We start from the raw sequence: 23,953 nt of genomic DNA on the forward strand, positions 1-23,953 counted from the left end.
GCTTCCAGAGCTGCTGGGATTAGAAGTGTACCATGCCCTGCTTAAACGAGTTTTATAATTTTTTCTCTTGCCAGTGAAGAAGCAGCTAGCCATTATAGGAACTTTTTAAGATGGTTTAGATGTGGAAAATTATCATTATAGACAGATTTCAAGCTCTTTTTTTAAATTTAATTGATTTTATTTTTTTTAATACATTACAGCAGAATGCATTACAATTCTTATTACACATATAGAGCACAATTTTTTATATCTTTGTATATAAAGTATGTTCACGCCAGTTCATGTCTTTATACATGTACTTTTTTTTGCATTACAATTCTTATTACACAATATACCACAGTTTTTCATATCTCTGTATATAAAGTAGATTGACACCCAATTTGTGTCTTCATACATGTACTTTGGATAATGATGTCCATCACATTCCACCTTTTTTTTTTTTTTTTGGCAGTACTAGCTATTGAACCCAGGGCCTCCTGCATGGTAAGCAAGTGGTGTACCACTGAGTTACATCCCCAATTTTAAAATAAAATAAAATTTTATTTTATTTGGAGACATTAAGTTGCTAAATTGCCCAGGCTGGCCTTGAATTTATGATCTTCCTGCCTTAGTCTCCCGAATGGCTAGGATTACAGGCATGTGCCACTGTGCCTGGCTTCAACTTTTTTCTTCTATTAGATGATCTGTTCCCTTATCTTCTGTAAAACAAAACCACCACAGCAAAGAACTTCCCATAATTAAAAGGTCTGATGTGAACTGGAGGCTGAGGCAGAAGGATTACAAATTTGAGACCAGCCTGGGCAATGAAGACCCTGTCTTCAAAATAAAAAATAAAAAGGATGCAGATATAGCTCAGTGGTAAAAGCACCCCTGAGTCAAACCCTAGTATCACCCCAAAAAAAAAAAAAGTTCGATGTGATCTCTGGGAAATGAGACCTCTATAATGATGGGATCCTGGAGCATGGAATAGCTTGTAGTAGATTAGCCCTATGGAATAATAAACTCATTCACATATTTTCTATTTGGTGACTAGTAACATAAAGCAAAGTTATTTCTTTAGTACTAGGTCCATCTTCCCTATTTGCCATATAGGCATAGGGGGCTAAAATTCTGTTTGTGCTCCCTCCTTCTTGCCCTAGAGACTTTTTTCCTCCCTCAGTGTCAGGATTAAATCTAGGACCTCTCACATGCTAGACAAACAAGCATTTTACCATTGAGCTACACTCCTAGCGCTAGAGGAGACTCTTTAGGAAGTTGTTAAAAGGAGTTAAAGACAGTCTTAACCAATAAGTTAAAGATGTTCCCCCTTTGCTTTATAGACATACTAGATTGCCATTTGCTCTTTGAATTTAGCTTTGGATTGATTATTTGTATATGTGTGTATGTCTTACTGTACTAAGGATTAAACCCATGGTCTGGCATATGCTGGGCAAGCCCTCTTAACACTGAGCAACTTTCTAAACCCTGGATTGATTCTTTTGGACACAGGCTTTTTTAAAAATTCTTTTTTACTAAATTCTGAAAAACCTTAGGCCTTACTAAAGCTACATGACTATGGTGATTTATGTAGTAACTAATAATTTTCAGTACAGCCAAACAGGAGTGAAATGGTTACTAGAAAAGGTGTCTCTGGTCTTTTGACAAAAGGAACAAAGGTATAGATTTGCTCCAAATTAGTTTACTTGTACTGTATATGTGTATGTGATCTTTTAGTTTGTGAAGTATTTTTACATTGTTGTAATTTAGTTATTACAAGACAATCCAGTATGTTATGGCATGAGTATTAGTGCTATTTTATAGATAAGGAAACTAAGACTTGCTTGGACTATCTCATTTTATCTTCAGAATAACCTAGTGCAGAAAACTTAATCGCGGGCTGGGGATGTGGCTCAAGCGGTAGCGCGCTCGTCTGGCATGCGTGCGGCCCGGGTTCGATCCTCAGCACCACATACCAACAAAGATGTTGTGTCTGCCGAGAACTAAAAAATAAATATTAAAAATTCTCTCTCTCTCTCTCTCTCTCTCTCTCTCTCTCTCTCTCTCTCTCTCTCTCTCTCTCTCTCTCCTCTCTCACTCTCTCTTTAAAAAAAAAAAAAAGAAAACTTAATCGCCTTGTCTAACTAGTCCTAGTTAGTAGTATAATTGGTTTTATTTCAAAGTTGGTTTTGAACTTCTGTTGCAACTCAGCAGTCTTCTCATGGAGAGTACTTTTTCCTTGAGGATGAAACTGTGTCTCAGCATAGGAGAGAATATAAACTATATTATTTATCTCTGTAATGAAAGATAACTTTTTTAGGTCTCAGAACCATCTTTTGGTTAGTTTTCCTGAAGTGTATCTTGAAAAATTCTTTTAGTACAGATGTGTAGGTGATAAACCCTCAGTTTTTGCTTATCTGAAAATGTCTTTATTTCATCTTATTAAGTCATAACCACCATCACACTTCTTACTACCTCTATTTCTAGCTTTATAATTATTTTCTTTTGACGCCTTTAGAAAAGTTTCCTAGTTTCTGTTGCCCTTTTTTTTTTTTTCTTTTTGGTACTGAGGATTGAATTCTGGGGGCACTCAACCCCGGAGCCACATCCCCAGCTCTATTCTGTATTTTATTTAGAGACACTGAGTTGCTTAGCACCTTGCTTTTGAACTAACGATCCACCTGCCTTAGCTTCCTGAGCCACTGGAATTATAGGCGTGCGCCAGCATAGCTTGGCTTCCATTGCCTTTTTTAAGTAGCCTTCTCTGTGCTTTTTCCAAGAGGGTTAGAACTTTGCCTGTGGGCTCTTTTAGACTGCTGCTAGAAGACTAGGTACTGGAAAGATCTTACCAGCAGCCTTGAGTTCTTGGTTAGTTTCTCTTTTTTTTTTTAAGAGAGAGGAAGAGAGAGAGAGAGAATTTTAATATTTATTTTTTAGTTTTCGGCGGACACAGCATCTTTGTTTGTATGTGGTGCTGAGGATCGAACCGGGCTGCACGCATGCCAGGCAAGCGTGCTACCGGTTGAGCTACATCCCCAGCCCGAGTTCTTGGTTAGTTTCTTCATTTGTTTTCCTTGGGGCCATTCAGAATACGGACATTTAGAATGGGATGGGCTAGACAGTCTAACAGCTACACATCCCTGGATCCCAGATGATGAGAAAGAGACTTGTCAAGAAATGCTAATGAATCTGTGCTACTGCTGCCTCTATACTGGTAACTCCTTCCCAAGCTGTTTGTGGTTCTTATACAGCTTTCTTATGTCATACTGTCTGAAGAGGTTCAGATGAAGAGAGAGCGATTGAGTCACTAACTCCTTGTTAATGCAAAGGAGAGAATAGTATTTCATAAGTTTTTTTTGTTGTTGTTTTTTTCTTTGCAGAATTCATCCTGTCTTGTTCTTGCAGCCCGGCATGCCAGTACTTCTACCACGGTAAGGCTTGAAAAAGAAAGACAAAAATCACTTACTACTTGGGGTAGTCTTACTCTTGGATAGTATGGGACAACCACCTATCCTCTTATTATCTTGAGTTTCCTGGAAGTATCTACTATTATTACCATGTAAAAGATAATTTCCTCAATGATATAGTAAGATGGGAATAGCAAGCATTTTTACTTAAGATTTTTAAGTTTTTAGATTATAAAATATAGGTTTTTTTGTTTTTCTTTTCTGGTGGTGCTGTGATTCAAACTGAGGACATTACACATTAGGCAAGCATTTATCATTAAGCTTCATCCTCAACCCTCTACATGATATAAAAGTTACCATTTATTTATTTTATTTTATTTTTAAATATTTTGCTTTCAGTTGTAGTTGGTCACAATACCTTTATTTTATTTATTTATTTTTATGTGGTGCTGAGGATCGAACCCAGCGCCTCACTCATGCTAGGCGAGCACTCTGCGTTTGAGCCACAACCCCAGCCCCCAAAAGTTGTATTTTAATCTGTTAATCTTCCCACCACCACCACCAGGGATTGAACCCAGGGGCTCTTAACCCAGGAGCTACATTCCTTTTTATTATTTTTATTTTTTTATTATTATTATTTTGTGTGTGTGTGTGGTGCCGGGGATTGAACCCAGGGACTTGTGTATGTGAGGCAAGCACTCTGCCAACTGAGCTATATCCCCAGCCTCTGTCTGTTTTTATCTTGAAACAGGGTGTTGCTAAGTTTCTTAGGGCCTTGCTAAGTCGCTGAGGCTAGACGCGAACTTGCAATCCTCCTGCCTCAGCTTTCTGAATTGCTGAGATTACAGGTGTGCCTTTATTTATTTTTATGTGGTGCTGAGGATCGAACCCAGTGCCTCATGCATGCTAAGCAAGTGCTCTACCTTATTTATTTATTTTAATCACTTTTAAATGTATAGTTCAGGGGCTGGGGATGTGGCTCAAGCGGTAGCGCGCTCGCCTGGCATGCGTGCGGCCCAGGTTCGATCCTCAGCACCACATACAAACAAAGATGTTGTGTCCGCCAATAACTAAAATAAATAAATAAATATTAAAATAAATAAATAAATAAATGTATAGTTCAGTGGTAGTAAGTGCATCCATATTATTGTGAATCATCTATCTCTAGAACTATCATCTTTCTTAATTGAAACTCCCTATTGTCTCTCTATTCCTTACTCCCTCCGCCTAATTCTTTTACCCTCATGTGTACAGAGTGGTTGACCAGACATCCCTGGCAGATAAAGCCAAATACTAAAAAGTAGTCTTCACATATGTACTTTGCAGGAAGTCTCAAACATTGACCTTAACCCTTCTGTTTCTCTTTGTAGAATTTGAAAGACATATTGGCCAACCTGATACCTAAGGAGCAGGCCAGAATTAAGGCATTCAGGCAGCAACATGGCAAGACAGTGGTGGGCCAAATTACTGTGGACATGGTAAGGCTTATCGGGTCTTGGCTGGGAAAAGTAGCCTGTTTTGTGCTTTAACAAAAGTACTATCATTCTCTTTGCTGATTATTAAAAAGTATTCTGTGCTGTATAAGGAAATGTTTGGGCTTATGGTGTTCACTAGATGTTAGCTTGTTCTCTTCTACATATTTAATAATTGAACCTAACTAATTCATCTAGGGGAGGGATGAATACAGTTTCTGGTCCTGTTTCCAATCCCTCAGCCTTTGGAACTAGAATGCTCTCTGTCTTTGAGTTCATACTGTACCAACCATCTAGTTAAACCATAATAGGTCCTCTAGAAGAGCTTTAGGAGGATGACTTCCCTAGCCTTAAGAGTTTGAGCAGCTCATCTAATAATTTTACATAGTCTTTAGCTATTGTTCTGATTTCCCTTTCCCTATAATACATCTCATTCTTTTTACTTTAGTTGAGGGTCTAAGGGAGGTTAAGAATGGGGTAGGAGAAAAAATACAGTAAGAAAAGGAAGCAGTAGGGGTTGGGTTGTCTACAACTTAAAAAAAAATTTAAAAAGGAAGCAGTAGAAGCAGAAGCATTAAGATAATAATTTCTTAGCTTAAAATTTTCGTTTCCAACATAAGCAGTCTTTGAAAAATCCTTCAGTAAGTTAACTCCCCAGAAATTTTTTTCCCCCTTAGAAGTTAAAGAATAAATTTTGTTTCCCAGGTTCTATAAAACTTGAACAAGCTCTAGACTGAATCATTCTGACTACTGGTCATTATCCTCTTTTCTCTAGATGTATGGTGGCATGAGAGGCATGAAGGGACTTGTATATGAAACGTCAGTTCTTGATCCCGATGAGGTAAGACACTGTCTTGTCAATCACTGATAATCATTGAATTTACTGACCATACAGACCAGTTTGCAAACTAAACCACCAAACTGTGGATTAGATAATGAGGAAACAGCACAGAACACCTGTTTTCGTATTTTAAAAGTTAGAGAATATGGAATAACTAAAGAATAAGTTTACCTTTTAATGTATAAAAATAGAAAATAAAAGTTCAAAAGCAATAATAATATATGAAAATTTAAGCTTTGAAAGTTATATTCCAACTTGTTAAATGTCTGATATGAATAGGTCAGGTCAGTTATTTTACTTATTGATGAAAAACTTGAATTGTAATTATCACTCTTCTCCATCAAGGGCATCCGATTCAGAGGCCATAGTATCCCTGAATGCCAGAAATTACTGCCTAAGGCTAAGGGTGGGGAAGAACCCCTTCCTGAGGGCTTATTTTGGCTGCTGGTAACTGGACAGATCCCAACAGAGGAACAGGTAAAGCAGAAAGAAATTGGCCCTTCCTTATTCCCATTCTTCTTTGCCTTTCTGTATCTTAGACATTTAATACTGATTGGACTGTGGGTTGTAGTTTGTGGAGATATGTAGTGAGGGGAAGAAGTCAGCAGAGTTATGCTATGTAAGTGGACTGTGTTGAACATTCTTGGATTTTCTATATATCCTTTTCCCACAGGTATCTTGGCTTTCAAAGGAGTGGGCAAAGCGGGCAGCTCTGCCTTCTCATGTGGTCACCATGCTGGACAACTTTCCCACCAACCTACACCCCATGTCTCAACTCAGTGCGGCCATTACTGCCCTCAATAGTGAAAGTAACTTTGCCCGGGCATATGCAGAGGGTATTAACCGTACCAAGTACTGGGAGGTAAGAAATTTAGGCTGGGTGATGGTTTGTGACAAGAATTCAAAGGAGTTGAATGTGAAGGAAGAAAAGGTAATATAGAATCTTTAGATGATTTCTTCTCTGATTAATGGAAGAAATGTAACAAAGTTTCAGGGCCTGGGAGTATAAATCAGTATTAGAATACATGCTTAGCATGTTGGAGACTATGGGTTTAATCCTAGCACCAAAAAGAAAACACCCATGCACAGTGAATCATGCTTGTTATCCCAGCTTCTCTGAAGGCTAAGGTAGCAATTGAAAGTTTGAGGTCAGCCCAGACAACTTAGTGAGACTCTCTCAAAATAAAAAGATATGGTAATATAGGTTAGTGTTAAAATACCCCTGGGTTGAATTCCCACTCCAGTACTGCAAAAAAAGAAAGATGTTTTTACTTTAGGCTTGTCTTGTTTGTTGTTGAGATTGTGAAGATAAATAGAGCATGGATTATATCACCAATGGTTTGGCTGTTTATATACATGTAAAAAATAGACTATAATTCCATATCTTGCTGCAAGATTTTCAAATTATAATCTTGCTACACAGGACTATTGCAATATTAAAAAATATGACATAACTAAAGGGTTTCTGAGGAGGATTTCACAGAGCACTCTCACCTAACTTCTGAGGCCCACTTCTCCCTCTTCAAATCAGGAGAACCTTGAGAAATCTAAAAAGTTAAGTGAATGACAGCTAAGTCAACTCTGGAATCTAATTCTATGAGCCATGTCTGGCTAGACCACCCAAGGTACCTGTCAGGAGTGGAAAGATGATTCATATCTTGGAAGTGGGATCTTGAAGCATACAGCTTTATTTTCTAAAACTGAAATGTGACCTTAATAGTTAGAACTCTGTGGTTGGAGCAGGCTGTTGTGTCTTATCCCAATGCATAGTACATTACATGATTACTTTCATCCTCTTCCAATTACCCACATACTCACAAACACTGGATAAAGTACAAATTATGTGGCTAGGTGTACAAGAGGACATCCTTTTTTTTTTTCTCTTTTTTCTTTTTGTCAGTACTGGGGATTGAACCCAGAGTTTCACTTGTGCTAGGCAAGCTTTCTACCACTGAGCCGTATCCCCAGCCCTTTTTATTTTTTATTATTTATTTATTTTTAAGAGAGGAGAGAGAGGGAGAATCTTAATATTTATTTTTTAGTTTTCGGCTGACACAACATCTTTGTTTGTACGTGGTGCTGAGGATCGAACCCGGGCTGCACGCATGCCAGGCAAGCACGCTACCGCTTGAGCCACATCCCTAGCCCCTTTTAATTTTTTTAATTTGAGACAGTCTTGGCTTAGAAGTTGCAATCCTGCCTCAGCTTCCTCAGTTATCTGGAATTATAGGCATGTGCTACCACATCCAGCTCCCATTTTCTTCTGTTTCTTAATTAGAAACATAGTATAGGTACAACAAAATACCTTTTTACAAAGCAGATATACAAAATTTTTTTTTCAATTTTTTTTTTTTTTTTAGTTATAGATGGAGACAATATCTTTATTTTTATGTGGTGCTAAGGATCAAACCCAGTGCCTCACACATGCAGGCAAGCACTCTACCTCTGAGCCACAACCCCAGCCCATACAAAATGATTTTTAACCTGAGATATCAATTACCAGGAAGGCTACAATCCAGCCCTGAAATGGATATTAATTTTCAGTTATCAATGGGGAGGTTAGGAAGGAATGACAAAAGATACAAACATTCATAAAATCTTAAAGCTTTTTTTTTTTTTTTTTTTTCCTATTGGGGATTGAACTTAGGGGTGCTCTTTTACTGAGCCACATCTGCAACCTTTCTAATTTTTTTTTTCTTTTTTTTTTTTTTTTTTAAAGAGAGAGTGAGGAGAGAGAGAGAGAATTTTAATATTTTATTTCTTAGTTTCTGGCAGACACAACATCTTTGTATGTGGTGCTGAGGATCAAACCCGGGCCGCACGCATGCCAGACGGGCGCGCTATTGCTTGAGCCTCATCCCCAGCCCCAACCTTTCTAATTTTTTTTAAAATTTGAGACATGATCTTGATAAGTTACCAAGACTGGCCTAAAACTTGCAATTCTCCTAATATATAATATAATCTCAGGGATTATAGGCATGTGCCACCATACCTGGCCACTTAAAGCATTTCTAAAACTACCTATCAGCAGGTATAATAGATCATAAAATCTGTTGCTTTTTATTTTTATTTTTTTAAAATATGTTCAGGGCTAGGGATGTGGCTCAAGCAGTAGTGCGCTCGCCTGGTATGCGTGCGGCCTGGATTCGATACTCAGCACCACATACAAACAGAGATGTGTCCGCCGAAAACTAAAAAATAAATATTAAAAAAAAAAAATATGTTCAGGTAACTTTTATCTCTGCAGGCCACTATAACACAAAAGATTAAATTAGGACTGAGTTCTACTCTAAAATTTATCTTTTAGAAAGGCTTCCAGGGGCTGGGGATATGGCTCAAGTGGTAGCACACTCGCCTGGCATGAGTGAGGTACTGGGTTCGATCCTCAGCACCACATAAAAATAAAATAAAGATATTGCACCCACCTAAAACTAAAAAGTAATAAATAAAAAATAAAATTAAAAAAAAAGAAACACTTCCAAGCTGGGTGCAATGTAGTTCAGTGGTAGAATGCCACTGGGTTTGGGGCTGGGGATATAGCTCAATTGGTAGAGTGCTTGCCTCGCATGAACAAAGCTCTGGGTTCAATCCCTCGAACCACCAAAAAAGAAAAAAAGAATGCCATTGAGTTTGATCCAAAAAAATTCAGAACTTTACTGATCTTCTGGAGAAGGTTACTGATTTGTCCCCTTTAGGACACAAAAATTAGCACCAGTAACTTCTTTTGTTTAATAGTACATGATACTCTCTTGTTGCCTTATGTCTCTCTCAAAGATCAGACATGCCATTTTAGTTCAGTGCTCTGTGTTGTCTAATTTTATAATGAGCTATTTAAGTAAAATAAAAACATAATAATAACATAATAGCATTGAGTTGCTACCTTTTTGTGGGAGGGGAAGCAGATTTGAGGATTGATCCAAGGACCCTGCACATCCGGGCAAGCGCTCTGCCACTGACCTCTAGCCCTAGCCTTTCATATTTTCTATTTTGAGGCATGGTCTCACTAAATTGCCCAGGCTGGCTTCAAACTTGTGATCCTCTTACCTTAACCTCCCTTAACAGGTTTCTGGGATTACCAATATGCACCACTATGCCCTGCTTACCAAGAAGTTTTTTTGTTTGTTTGTTTTTTTTTTTTGTTTTCTTTTTTAAAGAGAGAGGAGAGAGAGAGAGAGAGAATTTTTTAATATTTATTTTTTAGTTTTCGGCAGACACAACATCTTTGTTTGTATGTGGCTGAGGTTCGAACCCGAGCCGCACGCATGCCAGGCGAGCTCGCTACCGCTTGAGCCACATCCCCAGCCCCACCAAGAAGTTTTTTAATGTATTTCTTTTTTTTATTATATCAGAATGCATTATAATTCTTATTACACATATAGAGCACATTTTTTCATAGCTTTGTTGTATACAAAGTATATTCACACCAATTTGTGACTTCATACACGTACTTTGGATAATAATGACCATCACATTCCACCATCATTTTTAACATAATGTATTTCTTTTCTTTTTTTTTTCTTTTTTAGTTTTAGGTGGACACAATATCTTTTATTTTTATGTGGTGCTAGGATCGAACCCAATGTCTTGCGCATGCCAGGCAAGCGCGCTACCACTTGAGCCACATCCCCAACCCATAATGTATTTTTTAAGAGCGTGATCATCTTCTGGTAACACTTCCTCCATAATAGTTTCCATGATTTTAGATGAGTAGTATAATATATTGATTTGAAAGAATTTCACCAGCCTTTAAGTCTATTCTTTTTTGGCAGACACAACATCTTTGTTTTATATGTGGTGCTGAGGATTGAACCCGGGCCGCACGCATGCCAGGCGAGCCACTACCGCTTGAGCCACATTCCCAGCCCTCTAAGTCTATTCTTTATTGACTTAATTTTCTCATGAAAGGGAGATTTTCATGATGCAACCAGCTGTTTAATTATGAAGTAGGTTTAAGTCGTTGGATTTAATAAAATTTGTGAAGCAGCTGATTTAAATTGTGCTAGTAATGCCACCTTTTGTAAGGTCTGTGAATGTTATGTGGGTTTTGAAACTGCTTATAATAAACTTGTAATCATTCTAACACCTGATAGCTACTGAAATCATGGTAGATATGCTTAAGTGCTTTATATTCATATTTAATTTAATCCTTAGAATAACTGTGAGGTAGATGTTATTTATTCTCATCTTCTTATGGAACAGGAAAACTGGAGATTAGAGAAGTTAAGTAGCTTTCCCAAAGTCACACAACTAGTAAGTGGTGCAGACCAGATAGAATCTTTAATTTGCTGGCTCTGGGATCTCCTTCTTCACCATTAATTCTGGCTGTCTTCTTTTTCTAAGTCTTGTGAATGAGAAATAGCTAAATGGAAGACTCTTGGCCAGAATTTTACTAGCACAAGTGGAAATGGTGGCTCTTAGTACCTCATGATCATTATGGTCAGTTTTGTTACCTTTATTCAAGACAGTTATGATGATGGCGTATTTTAACATGTCTTTTCCAAAGCTTTATAGGATGAATAATGAATTAATGGACTGGGGGCATAACTCAGTGGTACTATGATAGCATAACCCACTCTAGGCCCTGGGTTCAATGTCCAGCCCCACAAGAAAAAAAGGCATGAGTTGGTAACAATTACCTAAATAACACCTCACTCTTAACTTATTAAAGAAATAAGCTGGGTGCCCAGAGGCTTGGGAGGCTGAAGCAGGAGGATCATGAGTTCAAACCAGCCTTAGCAACTTAGTTTGAACTTAAGCAACTCAGCGAGACCCTGTCTCTAAATAAAATATTAAAAAGGGTTGGGAATGTGGCTTAGTGGTTAAGCACCTCTGGGTTCAATCCCCATATCAAAAAAGAAAGAAAGAAGCTGGGTACAATGGTACATGCTTATAACCAGGCTGAGGCTGAGGCAGGAGGATTGCCAAGTTCAAGGCCAGCCTCAGCACTTAGCAAGGCCCTAACCAACTAAAAGACGCTGTCTCAAAAGGGAAGTTAGTGGTATCTTGACCATGATCTGTGCAGGGAAGACAAACTGGGTTTAAACAGGCTGGCTGCAACCTTCAACTAAGAAAAAGGTGACGAAAAATCACACAACACAGAAACAATTTTGGAATCTAGAGTAGGACAGCTCTTTGACCTTAAGGGTCAAGCTTCAGTGCTGGAAAGAGAGAGCTCGAGCCCGCATTTCCTTTTCTAGCAGGGACATCAGAGGCAGGGATAAGTTTTCAAGAATGAAGTATTGCTTTTTGATGTCTTGTGGTCAGCAGATTGATTGACATCTTGGCAAGTCACACCCATCTCAGGTGCTGTATGGGATCTTAGGCAGAGCTAGAGGCGGAGGCTCACCTGCATCATGCGATCAATCCCCTACAGGGAGTTTGCCAGTGCCAGACCTATCCCCTCATTTGGCTACTGTGCGCAATAGTCCACACACACAGCCCATGGATGGCTTGTGACAGTGGTAAACCCCTGGATTCAATCCCCAGTAGAAAGAAAGAAAGAGAGTGGAAGGAAAGAAGTAGAAGTTCTATCAGATTTGTTTAGTATTTTAAAACTTCTTAAGGCCAGGAGAATAGCTTAGGGCTTACCTAGTATGCTAGGTTCAGTGTTTAATACACACACATACACACACACACACAAAAAAAAATAAAACTTGTCCTTTTGCTAATGAAATTCGGAATTTCTTGGGGAAGATACAATTGAGACCCCAGTCTGGAACAAATAATTACCATCACAAAAAGAGAGGCTACCAGATACTATATGCCTCCTAATAAATGAACACAACACGTTATGAACTAGTCTTATTAAAAATTGCACTTGAAAGGCTGGGGTGATGGCTTAATGGTAGAGCACTTGCCTCACATATGTGAGACACCGGGTTCGATCCTCGGCACCACATAAAAATAAATAAGTGAAATAAAGGTATTGTGTCCAACTATAACTAAAAAAAAAAATATTTTTTTAAAATTTTAAAAAGATAATTTAAAAAAATTTTTTTAAATGCACTTGCTGGTTGCAGTTATATATGCTTGTTATCCCAGCTAACTCAGGAGCCTAAGGTTACAAATTTGAGACCACCCTGGGAATTCAGTGAGACCCTGTCTGAAAATTCAGTGGTAGATCATCCCCAAGGTAATACCCAGTACCCCCAAAATTGTATTGACTAGCCCATGGTTGTAACTCAGTGGTAGAGTACTTGCCTGGCATGGATGAGACCCTTTATTTGATCCCCAGTTCTGCAAAATAAATAAAGTAGAGCAGAAGAGGGAGATTCAGACACATTCAATCAGTGTAAGGACTGATTCAAACAAATGAAAATTGGAGGAACTTAATCAGGGAAATTTGAATATTGATAAGATATCTGATGACATTGAGGATTTATTAAAAAAAATAAGAATGATAGGTTTCTGATTTTGGTTATAAGAAATGTTTATCTTTTAGAGGAGATATGTGGTGAGTTGTATTTTGTTTATTTGTTTTGTTTTCTGGTGGTAGAGGTTGAACCCAAGGACACTTAACTACTGAGCCACATCCCTAGTTCTTTTCTTATTTTCCAATTTGAGATAGTCTCGCTGAGTTGCTTAGAGCCTTGTTAAATTGCTGAGACTGACTTTGAAATTGCGATCCTTCTGCTTTAGCCTTTCAAGCTGCTGGGATTACACAAGCATGCACCACACACCTGGCCTAATTTTTAATTGAGACAGGGTCTCTCCAGTTGTTCATGGCCTTGTCAAATTTTGAAATTGGCCTTAAATTTATGGTCCTCCTGCCTAGAGTTGGGATTATAGCATGAGCTTCAACATCCAGATTTTTAGGGTGGGAGAGTTCTGGGGATTGAACCCACAAGCTCTTAACCACTGAACTACATCCCCAGCCTTTTTTGTATTTTACTGAGACAGGGTCTCACTGACTTATTTAGGCCTTGCTAAATTGCTGAGGCTAGCTTTGAACTTGTGATCCTCCTGTCTCATCCTCCGAATCCACTAGGATTATAGGCATGCACCACTGTGCCCAACCAGTTTTCGGAATTATTAAAATAAAAAATAAAGGGGGCCGGGGTTGTGGCTCAGTGGTAGAGCACTTGCTTAGCATGCATGAGGCACTGAGTTCGATCCCGGCACCAATAAAAGTATTGTGTCCATCTAAAACTAAAATATATAAAGGGTTGGGGATAGGCCAGATGCAGTGGCACACACACGCACGCCTACAATCCCAGCGGCTCTGGAGATTGAGGCAGGACAATCAAGAATTAAAAGCCAGGGGGCTGGGGATGTGGCTCAAGCAGTAGCTCACTCGCCTGGCATGCGTGTGGCCCGGGTTCGATCCTCAGCACCACATACAAAACAAAGATGTTGTATCCACTGATAACTAAAAAATAAATATTAAAATTCTCAAAAAAAAATAATAATAATTAAAAGCCAGGGCTGGGATTGTGGCTCAGCTGTAAAGTGCTCGTCTAGCACATGCCAGTTCCATCCTCAGCACCATATAAAAATAAATAAACAAAGGTATTGTGTCCAACTATTTCTAAAAAATAAATATTTTTTAAAAAAGAGTTCAAAGCCAGCCTCAGCAGTGGTGAGACACTAAGCAACTCAATGAGATCCTGTCTCTAAATAAATTACAGGGCTGGGGATGTGGTTCAAGCGGTAGCACGCTCACCTGGAATGTGTGCGGCCTGGGTTCGATCCTCAGCACCACATACCAACAACAGGGATGTGTGTCCGCCGAGAACTAAAAAATAAAATATTAAAATTCTCTCTCTCTCTCTCATAAAAATTCTCTCTTAAAAAAATAAATAAATAAATTACAGAATAGGCCTGGCAATGTGGCTCAGTGGTTGAGTGCCCCTGAGTTCAATTCCCTGGTACAAAAAAAGGGGGGGCAAGCTGGGTATACATCTCAGTGTTAAGAGTGCTTGCTTAGCATGAAAGGCCCTGTGTTTGATTCCCAGTACCAGAAAAAAAACAAAACAAAATAAATACCACAGTGTTGTAAGTTGTGTTTGGGTGATAAAAGATTATAATTAAACATATTGGGGTTGAGTACTGACTTTGGCGTGTAACTGAATACTGAGGGCTCGGTTCTGTCATCTGAAATGGTGGTTATTATAGTAAGAATTGGGAATAATGTTTTAATGTACATGAGAAATTATTACAAATCACTTAGTGTGGTGCCTGAGTCATAATAGCTTACTCAGTAAATATTTATTATTATTACTATTCCATACTTCAAAACATACTCAATATATAACCACCAATCCAAATAACCCATTCTCTAGAGAACAAATACTATCCCTACCTAATTCTTCTTTGCTAGTGGTAATTTTTTTTCTTCTTCTTTCTTTTTCTCATCAGTTAATATATGAAGATTGTATGGATCTCATCGCAAAACTACCTTGTGTTGCTGCAAAGATCTACCGGAATCTCTACCGGGAGGGCAGCAGTATTGGGGCCATTGACTCTAAGCTGGACTGGTCCCACAATTTCACCAACATGTTAGGCTATACTGATTCTCAGTTCACTGAGCTCATGCGTTTATACCTCACCATCCACAGGTGAGCTAGACTTGGCAACCATAGTCACCATATTCCTATATCAATAGGAAATTTTTTTGAAAGCTCTTGAATCTTGTCATTTTTTGGCTACAGATGGTCTGCATTAAGTAGATGGGAAAATGTTGTAAAGGATGATGCAAAACAAGAAAATGGCCTAGAATGGAAGGTTAAGTCCTAGGGAAATTACTAACAACCCTGCTAAGAATTAGATGGTACTTCTGGGAAAAGGAACTAGTTATAAACATTAAATGGTCCTTCAACTTTCCAGGAGCTCCCTCTTCTGGCCACTGTTATTAAAAGTGGGAGCCTAGGGCTGGGGAATATATAGCTCAGTTGGTAGAGTCTTTGCCTCCAGTGTATGGGTTCAATCCCCAGCCCCCAGCACCAAAAAAAAAAAAAAAAAAAAAAAAAAGGTGGGAGCCTGGGGCTGGGGATATAGCTTCAGTTGGTAGAATGCTTGCCTCACATGTACAAGGCCCCAGGTGCAATCCCCAGCACCACCAAAAAAAATTGGGAGCCTGGCATGGGATGTAGCTCAATGGTAATGTTTGCTTAGCACATTCAGAATCCTGGGTTCTATTCTCAGCACTAAGGCAGGGGATTGTGGGGAGCTGGAGTGGTTGTGGTGGAGTCAGGGAGCTGAGCACACAGACATCATCAACCAGTAACTCTTCAGCTCTGTAGCTTAGGGAACAAAAGCTGATGATGAGATTAGGGTGTCTTTTTATAAATGCTTAGGTATAATTGGCTGGCTGTAGGCTGGTGTGAGCCTATAAGTAAGATGTGACAAATAAAATATCAGCAAGGTCTATGTTTCTATAAGTTGGCAAAGATGTGTTAGGTGAAAAGTTAAGAGACTACATCTGTCTTTTCTCCCCTTGGCTCTTCCTTATTTTACCATAGTGACCATGAAGGTGGCAATGTAAGTGCCCATACCAGCCACTTGGTGGGCAGTGCGCTTTCAGACCCTTACCTGTCCTTTGCAGCAGCCATGAATGGGCTTGCAGGACCTCTACATGGACTGGCGAATCAGGTCAGATTATTTTCTTGCTCCAGGTTTTTCTTATCCCCATATCTGTTCCTCATCTTAGCATTTTCTCCTGACATATGTAGTAACATTCCTTTTTTCCCCCAAACCTTAACCCACAGGAAGTACTTGTCTGGCTAACACAGCTACAGAAGGAAGTTGGCAAAGATGTGTCAGATGAAAAGTTAAGAGACTACATCTGGAACACCCTCAATTCAGGACGGGTAAGTTCCCAAGTTCTGTGTCCTGTAATTTGGAAGAATTAAGAAGGAAAAAATGAGAGGGCCTCTAAATTAGACATGCATGTACATAGTTCCCCATTTGACTACCCTAAATTTTTTTTTTTTTTTGTGGTTGTGGAGATTTAACCCCAGGGCACTCTACCTCTTAGCTACATCCTTAGCTTTTATTTCTTCAATTTTATTTTGAGACAGGGTATTACTACCATACTAAGGCTGGCCTCCAACTTGTAATCCTCTTGCCTCAACCTTCTGAGTTGCTGGGATTACAGGTGTGCACCACCATGGTTAGATAAAATGTCTACCTGAGGATACCAATCATCTTTTTTTCTGCACCCTATATAGGTTGTCCCAGGCTATGGTCATGCAGTTCTAAGGAAGACAGATCCACGATATTCCTGTCAGCGAGAGTTTGCTCTGAAACACTTACCCAATGACCCTATGTTCAAACTTGTTGCTCAGCTGTATAAAATTGTGCCCAATATCCTCTTGGAGCAGGGAAAGGCTAAGAATCCTTGGCCGAACGTAGATGCTCACAGTGGGGTATTGCTCCAGGTGAGTCCTCCCTTTGCTGCTTTCCCTTTCATTGTACCATATTCTACTTTTCTCTGCTGTGTACACAATCAACTCCCTCATCAAAACAGGGACTCTCCCCTCCTTCACAGAACCTTCTGAGACGGTTGTCTGTGGCAAGGGTGGGGGCTGGGGTTCTTTCTTTTCAGAATCGCAATTGTTATGCCTCTGTTATTTCTATTTAAGACTGAGCCAAGTCCTTAGAGAACAAGGGGGAACAGACCTCATCACTCTAAACTTGTACATATCACTGCTTCTATAACGAAACTTTTTTCTCTTCTATCTTACAGTATTATGGCATGACGGAGATGAATTACTACACAGTCCTCTTTGGGGTGTCACGGGCACTGGGTGTATTGGCACAGCTCATCTGGAGCCGAGCCCTAGGCTTCCCTTTAGAAAGGCCCAAGTCCATGAGCACGGATGGTTTGATGAAGTTTGTGGACTCTAAGTCAGGGTAAAACTGGAGACTGGGGGGAAACTGACTACCGAAGATGAGGAAGCTTAAAAAAAGTATACTTTTCTTTTGTTTCAGGGGGCCTTTAAAGATTTAAGATTAAATTGTATCTGAGGCACTGAAAATAACGTTTGAAGTTAAAATATAAATTAAGACTTTAAAAGATGAAAAGTGACCCCTTCTTCCCTAACCAGTTCCCTTTCCTTCCTGGTACAAGTTGCCCATCAACTATAGGATAACCAGGACTAATGCATGTGGTATGGGTTAGGTTTGGCCCCCTACCTTCTCTGGAGTGAGAATATGACTCCACTTCCCCGAGTCAAAGCAAGTTGCAAAGAATCTGCAGTCACTCTGGAGTCTTTGCTTTTATCTGCCCAGTCCTCTGGGCCAGCAAGCCAGGACTCTGCCCCTTCTGTTTCCATAGGAATCATGTTGGATTATCAGCTATACCAAGCTCCATGGCCCTCTCCTATGTACACAAACACTTCCTAGCAAGACCTCTTGGTTAGCTAGACATACTGTGGCAATTTTTTTTTTTTAAACGCTGCTAAGTGACCATAAAGGTGTGACATTTGTTGACAACTGATGCCCAAAGTTTCTTTTTTAAAAAATTATCCCATTAAAATTAAGGTCTGGTAGTATTTTTTCCACTATTTTAATGCCTTCTTCCAGACTTTCTATACCTGCTATGCCTCAAGCTGAGGATGCTCTGGACCTTCCCTTCTTGTTCTCTACCAGAGACCTCTTTTAGCAGGTTTGTCAGATCTGTGGTCTTTTCCAGTCATTTGGCTTTATCAGTGCTTAATGTGAATTAAACTTTTTACTTCCACAGAACATAAGCCACTACAATGACTTCTTTTTCTCCTGTGTTAATACACTGTGGGGCATAGAACCATGGGCTCAGGAATGGCCAGTTCCTTTATGATGTGGTCCCAGGGGTACTAGCATTTCTTTTTGAACAGAGAAATTATTCAAGATTGGATATGACTTTCTTCAAGTATCAGGTCTTAGCGCTGGGGGCACTCAAAAGAGTAGTAAACCTTCCTCATCCTGTCACAAGAAAATGTTCCCTTATTTATCAATGTCTTTTCCTGCCCTATCCCAAGAGCTTGCAGTACAGTGTTTGTTTTAGAAGCCCCATTTGCACAGGTTTTCAGTGACTCAGAATGCTCTACTGCCTTTTCTTTGAGAAAGGATTGAGATACACTCCTGTTGTGCCCCTTTCTTCCCTCAAAACTCCTGCCTGTGTTTGTGTGGATCCCCAAACCCAGAACCACGCTGTTGAGATGGACACACTGTAAACCCTTGGGTGACTCTCAAGTCATGATACAGACTTCAGGGTGTTCTGTATAAAATAAAAAATAAATGTTTTTATTAATAATGTTTGAGCCTGCTAATAAGTCCTGAAAGAATCTTTATTATGATGAGGTAAGGAGTCTGACTAGCAAGATTCTGAACTTTACAAGTCCTAAGTTATCCTGTGCATCTTTTTTTTTCCAGTGCTGGCCTCACACATGCTAGGGAAGTGCTCTACCACTGAGCCACCACCCCAGCCCCATCCTGTGCATCCTTTTATCTTCAAGCAGTTTTGGTATTCAGAGGAAGGGCTTCCCGTGAGATTTCCAAAGGAGATTTCTGTCTCTCCTCACTGTTAGGAAGTTCTTTACCTTTAGCTCCCATCCTTTCTAATTTTGTTATAATGTGGAACATCCAAGGACTATAGCTGAGACCTAACAACTGCTTGTATGACTAATCCAAAAAGTGGTTTGGCCCACTGGGTGAAAGGAACAAATCATATATCAAGGACAAATGATCTTGGACTGCTAGTTAAAGGACATGAACACTAGAGGGCTCTGGTATGTCCTGGAGTGCCAACTCTTAGCTTTCCTTAAGGCATTCCCCCAAATGACAAAGGGTGATCCTGAAGGCATCAGATATATGGAAAGTCTGAAACCAGATGTTTCTGTTTTGGAGATTCCTCCTGCAACTGATCTGAAAAAGTCTATAAATAGGTAAGGGGGTGGGTACTAGATCCTGGCCTGTAGAATGTGCTACTATAGTTAGCAGGGACACTGTGTCCAAGAGGCCTTTTTACACCTTTACTCCCCCAACACTTTCTTCTACTCTGCTGTATCTATGTTGTTTGTCCAAGAAACAATACAAAAAAGGCAAATTCACACTCAAAATTTATTGAAATTTTTATAAAAACTCAGGCCAAGTGGAGGAATATGGTACAACCAAAGAGTACAAGGATAGTTTTGTTCATTGCCTTTTTTTTTTTTTCCTCCTTGGCCCTATTGCTGTGATGGTGAGACAGCTCCTCACTCTGTTAGCCAGGCAGCATGGAAATATTCTTAAAACTGAGGCAATATGGATTTCAAGCTGGGGGCAGATTGCCTTTTTTCCTGAGAAATCTCAAGCCAGGCAAAAATTATATACCACCCAATATCACTATTGCCAGAGGAAAGGTTTAATGTATTCAAGCCTTCAAGAAGTTGATCTCTTTCCCTGGTCAGATACTGTGGTCTCCTGACAGAGCTCAGAGAACCACATAGTCCTGATCCTAATTCAGTGTGAAAAGGTTGCAGGCACATGGAGCTTTCAGAATAAACCTGACCCTTTCCTAGCCATGTCTCATTTCCATATTCATCCTCACTGCCTCCTCCCTCCCCCAACATTTCCAATCAGTGTAGCGCCTAACTTCTGGGGAATTGAGAAGAACCTTGTCATAAATAGTCCAGTCCAATCCTCTCAGACTGGAGCAGGAGCCAAGCCAAATAAATAAGAGAATTGGGTGGGAAGGGGGAGTAGAGGAGACATTAGGGAACAATCTTTTGCGTCAAGTGTGGTGCACCTCATGGAACATCAATTCACGGGGGATGGCTGTTTCTGGACCAAACTTGGTGGCTGCCCGGCGCTCAAAGGCAGCAACATTCTGTTTGACAACCTCATCAAAAAACATGGTGGCCAGCTGGGAGTGCAGCAGAGAACGAAATTCAAAGGAAATCTGGGAATGTGGAAGAGACAAATTCTTCAAAACCACATTAGGTTGTCCTTGGGCAAATGCAAGGATACTATTCCTCAGTGCCTTTATTCCCAGTCCCCTCCAGTTCCTTAAAAACCCTCTCAAGAGTCCTGACTTAGGACTGAAAAGAGTACAAGTCTATATAAACTTAGACTTGTGAAACCCATAAACTTGGCAAATGCTTAGTACTAAATATACTTAAAGAATAACCCTGTCACAGTACCTCAGCTCTGTTCTCACACTCAGTTTTAGACCTGGGCTGCAAAGCCTTCTGACTCACCGAAAAGTCCACAGTGCAGGTCCTGGGGTAGGCAGGAATACCAGGGCTAAATCGCCAAATAGTCTCTAAGTGGTTGAAGAGCTTGGCGTCAGTACAGACAGCCTAGAATAAGACAGCTAGTTAAGCCATATCACTATGTATAGGAGGCAATAAGATGGAATTAAAAGCCAATTTTCTTCTAATATTGAGGAAATACTTGATATGAGGTAATAAAGTCATTATGAAGAAAGCCAAAATAGCCTTTTGTGTGTGTGTGTGTGTGTGTATCAGGGATTGAACTCAGGAGCACTGGACCACTGAGCCACATCCCCATTCCTATTGTATTTTATTTAGAGATAGGGCTCACTGAGTTGTTTAGTGCCTCACTTTTGCTGAGGCTGGCTTCAAACTTGGTGATCCTCCTACCTCAGCCTCTAGAGCCACTGGGATGACAAGCTTGTACCACCGTACCCGGCTCCAAAATTGCCTTTAAATGTGAAAATGTTAAGAGAAAAAACTTCTGGTCAATCCCTCCCGGGCAGGCCTCACCTTGACCATGTGAGGTTTGACCATGGAAACTGCAGAGGTATAACGTTCCACTATAGGTGGAAAGCCAACCTCCAACTGGGCCTTAAGGTGACCCTTACGACTGGATACCACCAGAGACTTCTTACACCAAGGCACAAACTCGCGATACTCCTGGACGTTGGAAACCACTTCAAACATTTCCTGCATTGAGTACCTAGGGGAAAAGGAATCAGAGAGGCCAAGAAATTGCCAGCTGGGCCAGGTTCCCCCTTGCCATTGCCCCTGAATTCATATCTTGCCCGCTAACCATACACCTTCAGGCGTTAGAAATCTTAAGACTGGACAAATGATTTTTCCAAAAGCAAACATGTACAAGTCCCCATGATGTTAATTTACCTTATGTTTTGTAAAGTTGCAGAATGCTTTTACATTTATTATTATTATTATTATTATTATTATTATTATTACTATTTTGGTGCTAAGAGTTACATTCATTATTTTTATCTTAGGAAAATTTTAGGGATAAGAGATGGTCAGTTTTACTGTTGATCACACTAGGGTCAGATCCCAGTTCTACAACTTACTTTCTTTCTTCTCTCTCTCTCTCTCTCTCTCTCTCTCTCTCTCTCTCATTTATTTATTTATTTAGAGGCAGGGTCTCCCTAAGTTGCTTAGGGCCTCCCTAAGTTGCTGAGGCTAGGTTTGAATTCACAATCCTCTTGCCTCAGCCTCCCAAGTCGCTGGCTTTACAGGCATGCATCACTGTGCCCAGCTTCAGCTCTACAACTTCCTAACAGTATGACCCTAGGTAAATAACCTGTGTCTCCATTTTCTCATCAAGTACCTGATTCATAGGTTTGTTATGAGAATTAAATGAGACATTTTATGTAAAATACCTAAGCAGCCTGGTTGCTACACTTGTATTGTGCTCGAAATACATTTTTTAAAAAGTTATCAGAGAAATAATACCCTCTCATCATGTTATATTCTATCCATATGGTCCAATTCTAGGCTTATTTCACTTAATGCTCATGCATAGCAACAAAAGAGGGAAATTGAGATTGGACGGATGGAAGGGAAGAATAAAGAATCAGTAACGTATCTGTGGAGTGGGGTGGCCAGAGGTGAATCTCATCCACCATTAGTACATTTATTATATCCTGGACATGGTTATTTGGAAAGGAAGAGGGGTGGGGATATGCAGGTCAGAAGAGGATGCTCACCCCATGATCCTACGCTCTGAGTAAGCCTTTCGCTTGTTGGTGAAAGGGGCAGCAAAGCCCATGAAGGAACGACTGGGAGTTAAGCCAGTCTCAGCTGCAGAAACCTGGGCACCTCGGGGCAAGAGGAGGCTGTAGGAGATCAGAAACCTAAGGCCAATAAAAAGGGAGAGGCAGCGTCACAATCTTTTTTTGTATTCTTCAACCATTTCCAGGTGAAGGGGAAGAGGGGAATATCCCAGAGGAAGGTCGTCCAGACAAGCTTCCCCCGCCCCCCAGCACCTGCTGCACTCGCCTAGCTCCTTCGCCAGGCAGTCACGAGTGCGAAAGGTCTAGGGCGGTTGAGGACAGGACTGGGGTGGGGCTGGGAAAATGAGGGGTGCATGCGAAGCGCCAATTACCTCTGAGGCTACGCCATTGCTGAAAGCAAAACTCAGGGGCATCACTACCCCAAAGCCTCGCCCGACCCGTTATTGCCAGGGCATCCGCCTCGGCGAAGAAGTGATTGGCACCCACACAGAGCACTTCCCCTCGCATATAATTTGCAAAAGCATTCTCCAAAGTTCTACTTGAGCTTCCAGGGCACCACTACTGCCAGCCCCTGCCGCGTCCGCATCCAGGACTACCACCCTCCACCGATGAACTTCGGGGTGCTGGCGGAACCCCTTTCCTTGCTAGCAGAAGCCCTCACCTCCCTCTCACCTCATTGGTCGCAGCGGTCGCGGAGTGCCTGGGGGCGGGGCCGGGCGCGCGCCCTGGCGGATCGAGAAGCCGCCGCAGCTCTGGGCCACCGTGCGCGTCCCAGCTGGGAGCCGCCGCGCGCCCGCAGAAGCCATGCGCGCGACCCTTCCTGGCGCTCTGACGCCCGCTGCACCTCCTCACTCCAGAGCAGGAGCGGCAGGAAGGGCCACCCGGCTAGCTCAGCGCCCCGGAGCGCCGGGGTGGCGCGGGGCTTCGGCTCCTCTCGCCGTGCTCCCGCACGGGCCACCGGGTAGGCTAGAACTGAAGCCGTGACCGCAGCTCCCGGTACCCTCACGTCATGCCGTTGCCAGGGCTCGGGACCCGGAGAGGGAGGAAGGGAACAACGCTGCCTGTCGGGAGATGTAGTTTCACACCTCTAGCGAGAAAGGGCATTGGGTGTGCATTTGAGAGACAGCAGAGAAGGCTCAGGGGAACGAGGTCACCAAGTAGAAATTTCTTGGCGAGTCTGTGGTCACAGGACCTAATACGTAGGCATCGAGACGACTTTGTGGCCTTGTCAACAGCAGATGTCTGTGAATCCTCTGAACGCCACTCTTAGATCTTTATCATTCTGCCTTTATGTTAGAAGCTCTTTTCATCCTTGTGACCTTCACAGTGCCTGGTGCTATGC

General features: G+C 41.0%; 2 protein-coding genes across 3 annotated transcripts in view; one reads left to right on the forward strand and one right to left on the reverse strand.

Moving 5' to 3' along the window:
* Positions 1-18,930, forward strand: part of Cs (citrate synthase) — a 28,716-nt gene extending 9,786 nt beyond the window's left edge. Inside the window, exons 2-11 of the mRNA XM_005335630.5 lie at positions 3,357-3,407; positions 4,754-4,861; positions 5,631-5,696; positions 6,042-6,173; positions 6,370-6,558; positions 15,054-15,253; positions 16,157-16,286; positions 16,403-16,504; positions 16,865-17,074; positions 17,383-18,930. Coding sequence (XP_005335687.2) covers positions 3,357-3,407; positions 4,754-4,861; positions 5,631-5,696; positions 6,042-6,173; positions 6,370-6,558; positions 15,054-15,253; positions 16,157-16,286; positions 16,403-16,504; positions 16,865-17,074; positions 17,383-17,553 — 1,359 coding nt within the window. The 3' untranslated portion in view covers positions 17,554-18,930. The remainder of the gene's footprint in view (positions 1-3,356; positions 3,408-4,753; positions 4,862-5,630; positions 5,697-6,041; positions 6,174-6,369; positions 6,559-15,053; positions 15,254-16,156; positions 16,287-16,402; positions 16,505-16,864; positions 17,075-17,382) is intronic.
* Coq10a (coenzyme Q10A) lies at positions 415-23,745 on the reverse strand. 2 transcript variants are annotated; one of them, XM_078053317.1, is made up of 5 exons: positions 23,284-23,745; positions 22,585-22,731; positions 21,383-21,575; positions 20,855-20,956; positions 415-3,413 (listed from the first exon to the last, which is right to left on the reverse strand). In XM_078053317.1, the coding sequence occupies exons 1-5, from the start codon at positions 23,415-23,417 to the stop codon at positions 3,360-3,362; spliced, it is 630 nt and encodes a 209-aa protein (XP_077909443.1). In that variant the 5' UTR covers positions 23,418-23,745; the 3' UTR covers positions 415-3,359. The 2 variants fall into 2 exon arrangements, with proteins under 2 accessions (XP_077909443.1, XP_005335688.1); XM_005335631.5 differs by lacking the exon at positions 415-3,413 and adding an exon at positions 19,718-20,556 and having other exon boundaries at positions 23,284-23,736.
* Between the last annotated feature and the right edge of the window lie 208 nt (positions 23,746-23,953).

This window comes from Ictidomys tridecemlineatus, chromosome 6 (assembly GCF_052094955.1).
Source record: "Ictidomys tridecemlineatus isolate mIctTri1 chromosome 6, mIctTri1.hap1, whole genome shotgun sequence".
In the NCBI taxonomy this organism is placed as follows: Eukaryota; Metazoa; Chordata; class Mammalia; order Rodentia; family Sciuridae; genus Ictidomys; species Ictidomys tridecemlineatus.

Bases quoted from the DNA above. Each gene is read 5' to 3' on its own strand.
- Coq10a (XM_005335631.5), bottom strand. From the start codon at position 23,417: ATGGCTTCTGCGGGCGCGCGGCGGCTCCCAGCTGGGACGCGCACGGTG. The intron at 21,576-22,584 runs GTGAGCATCCTC...CTTTTCCCCTAG, and splicing joins TCAGAGCGTAGGATCATGGG to GTACTCAATGCAGGAAATGT. The intron at 20,557-20,854 runs GTGAGTCAGAAG...CCACATTCCCAG, and splicing joins CCTGCACTGTGGACTTTTCG to ATTTCCTTTGAATTTCGTTC.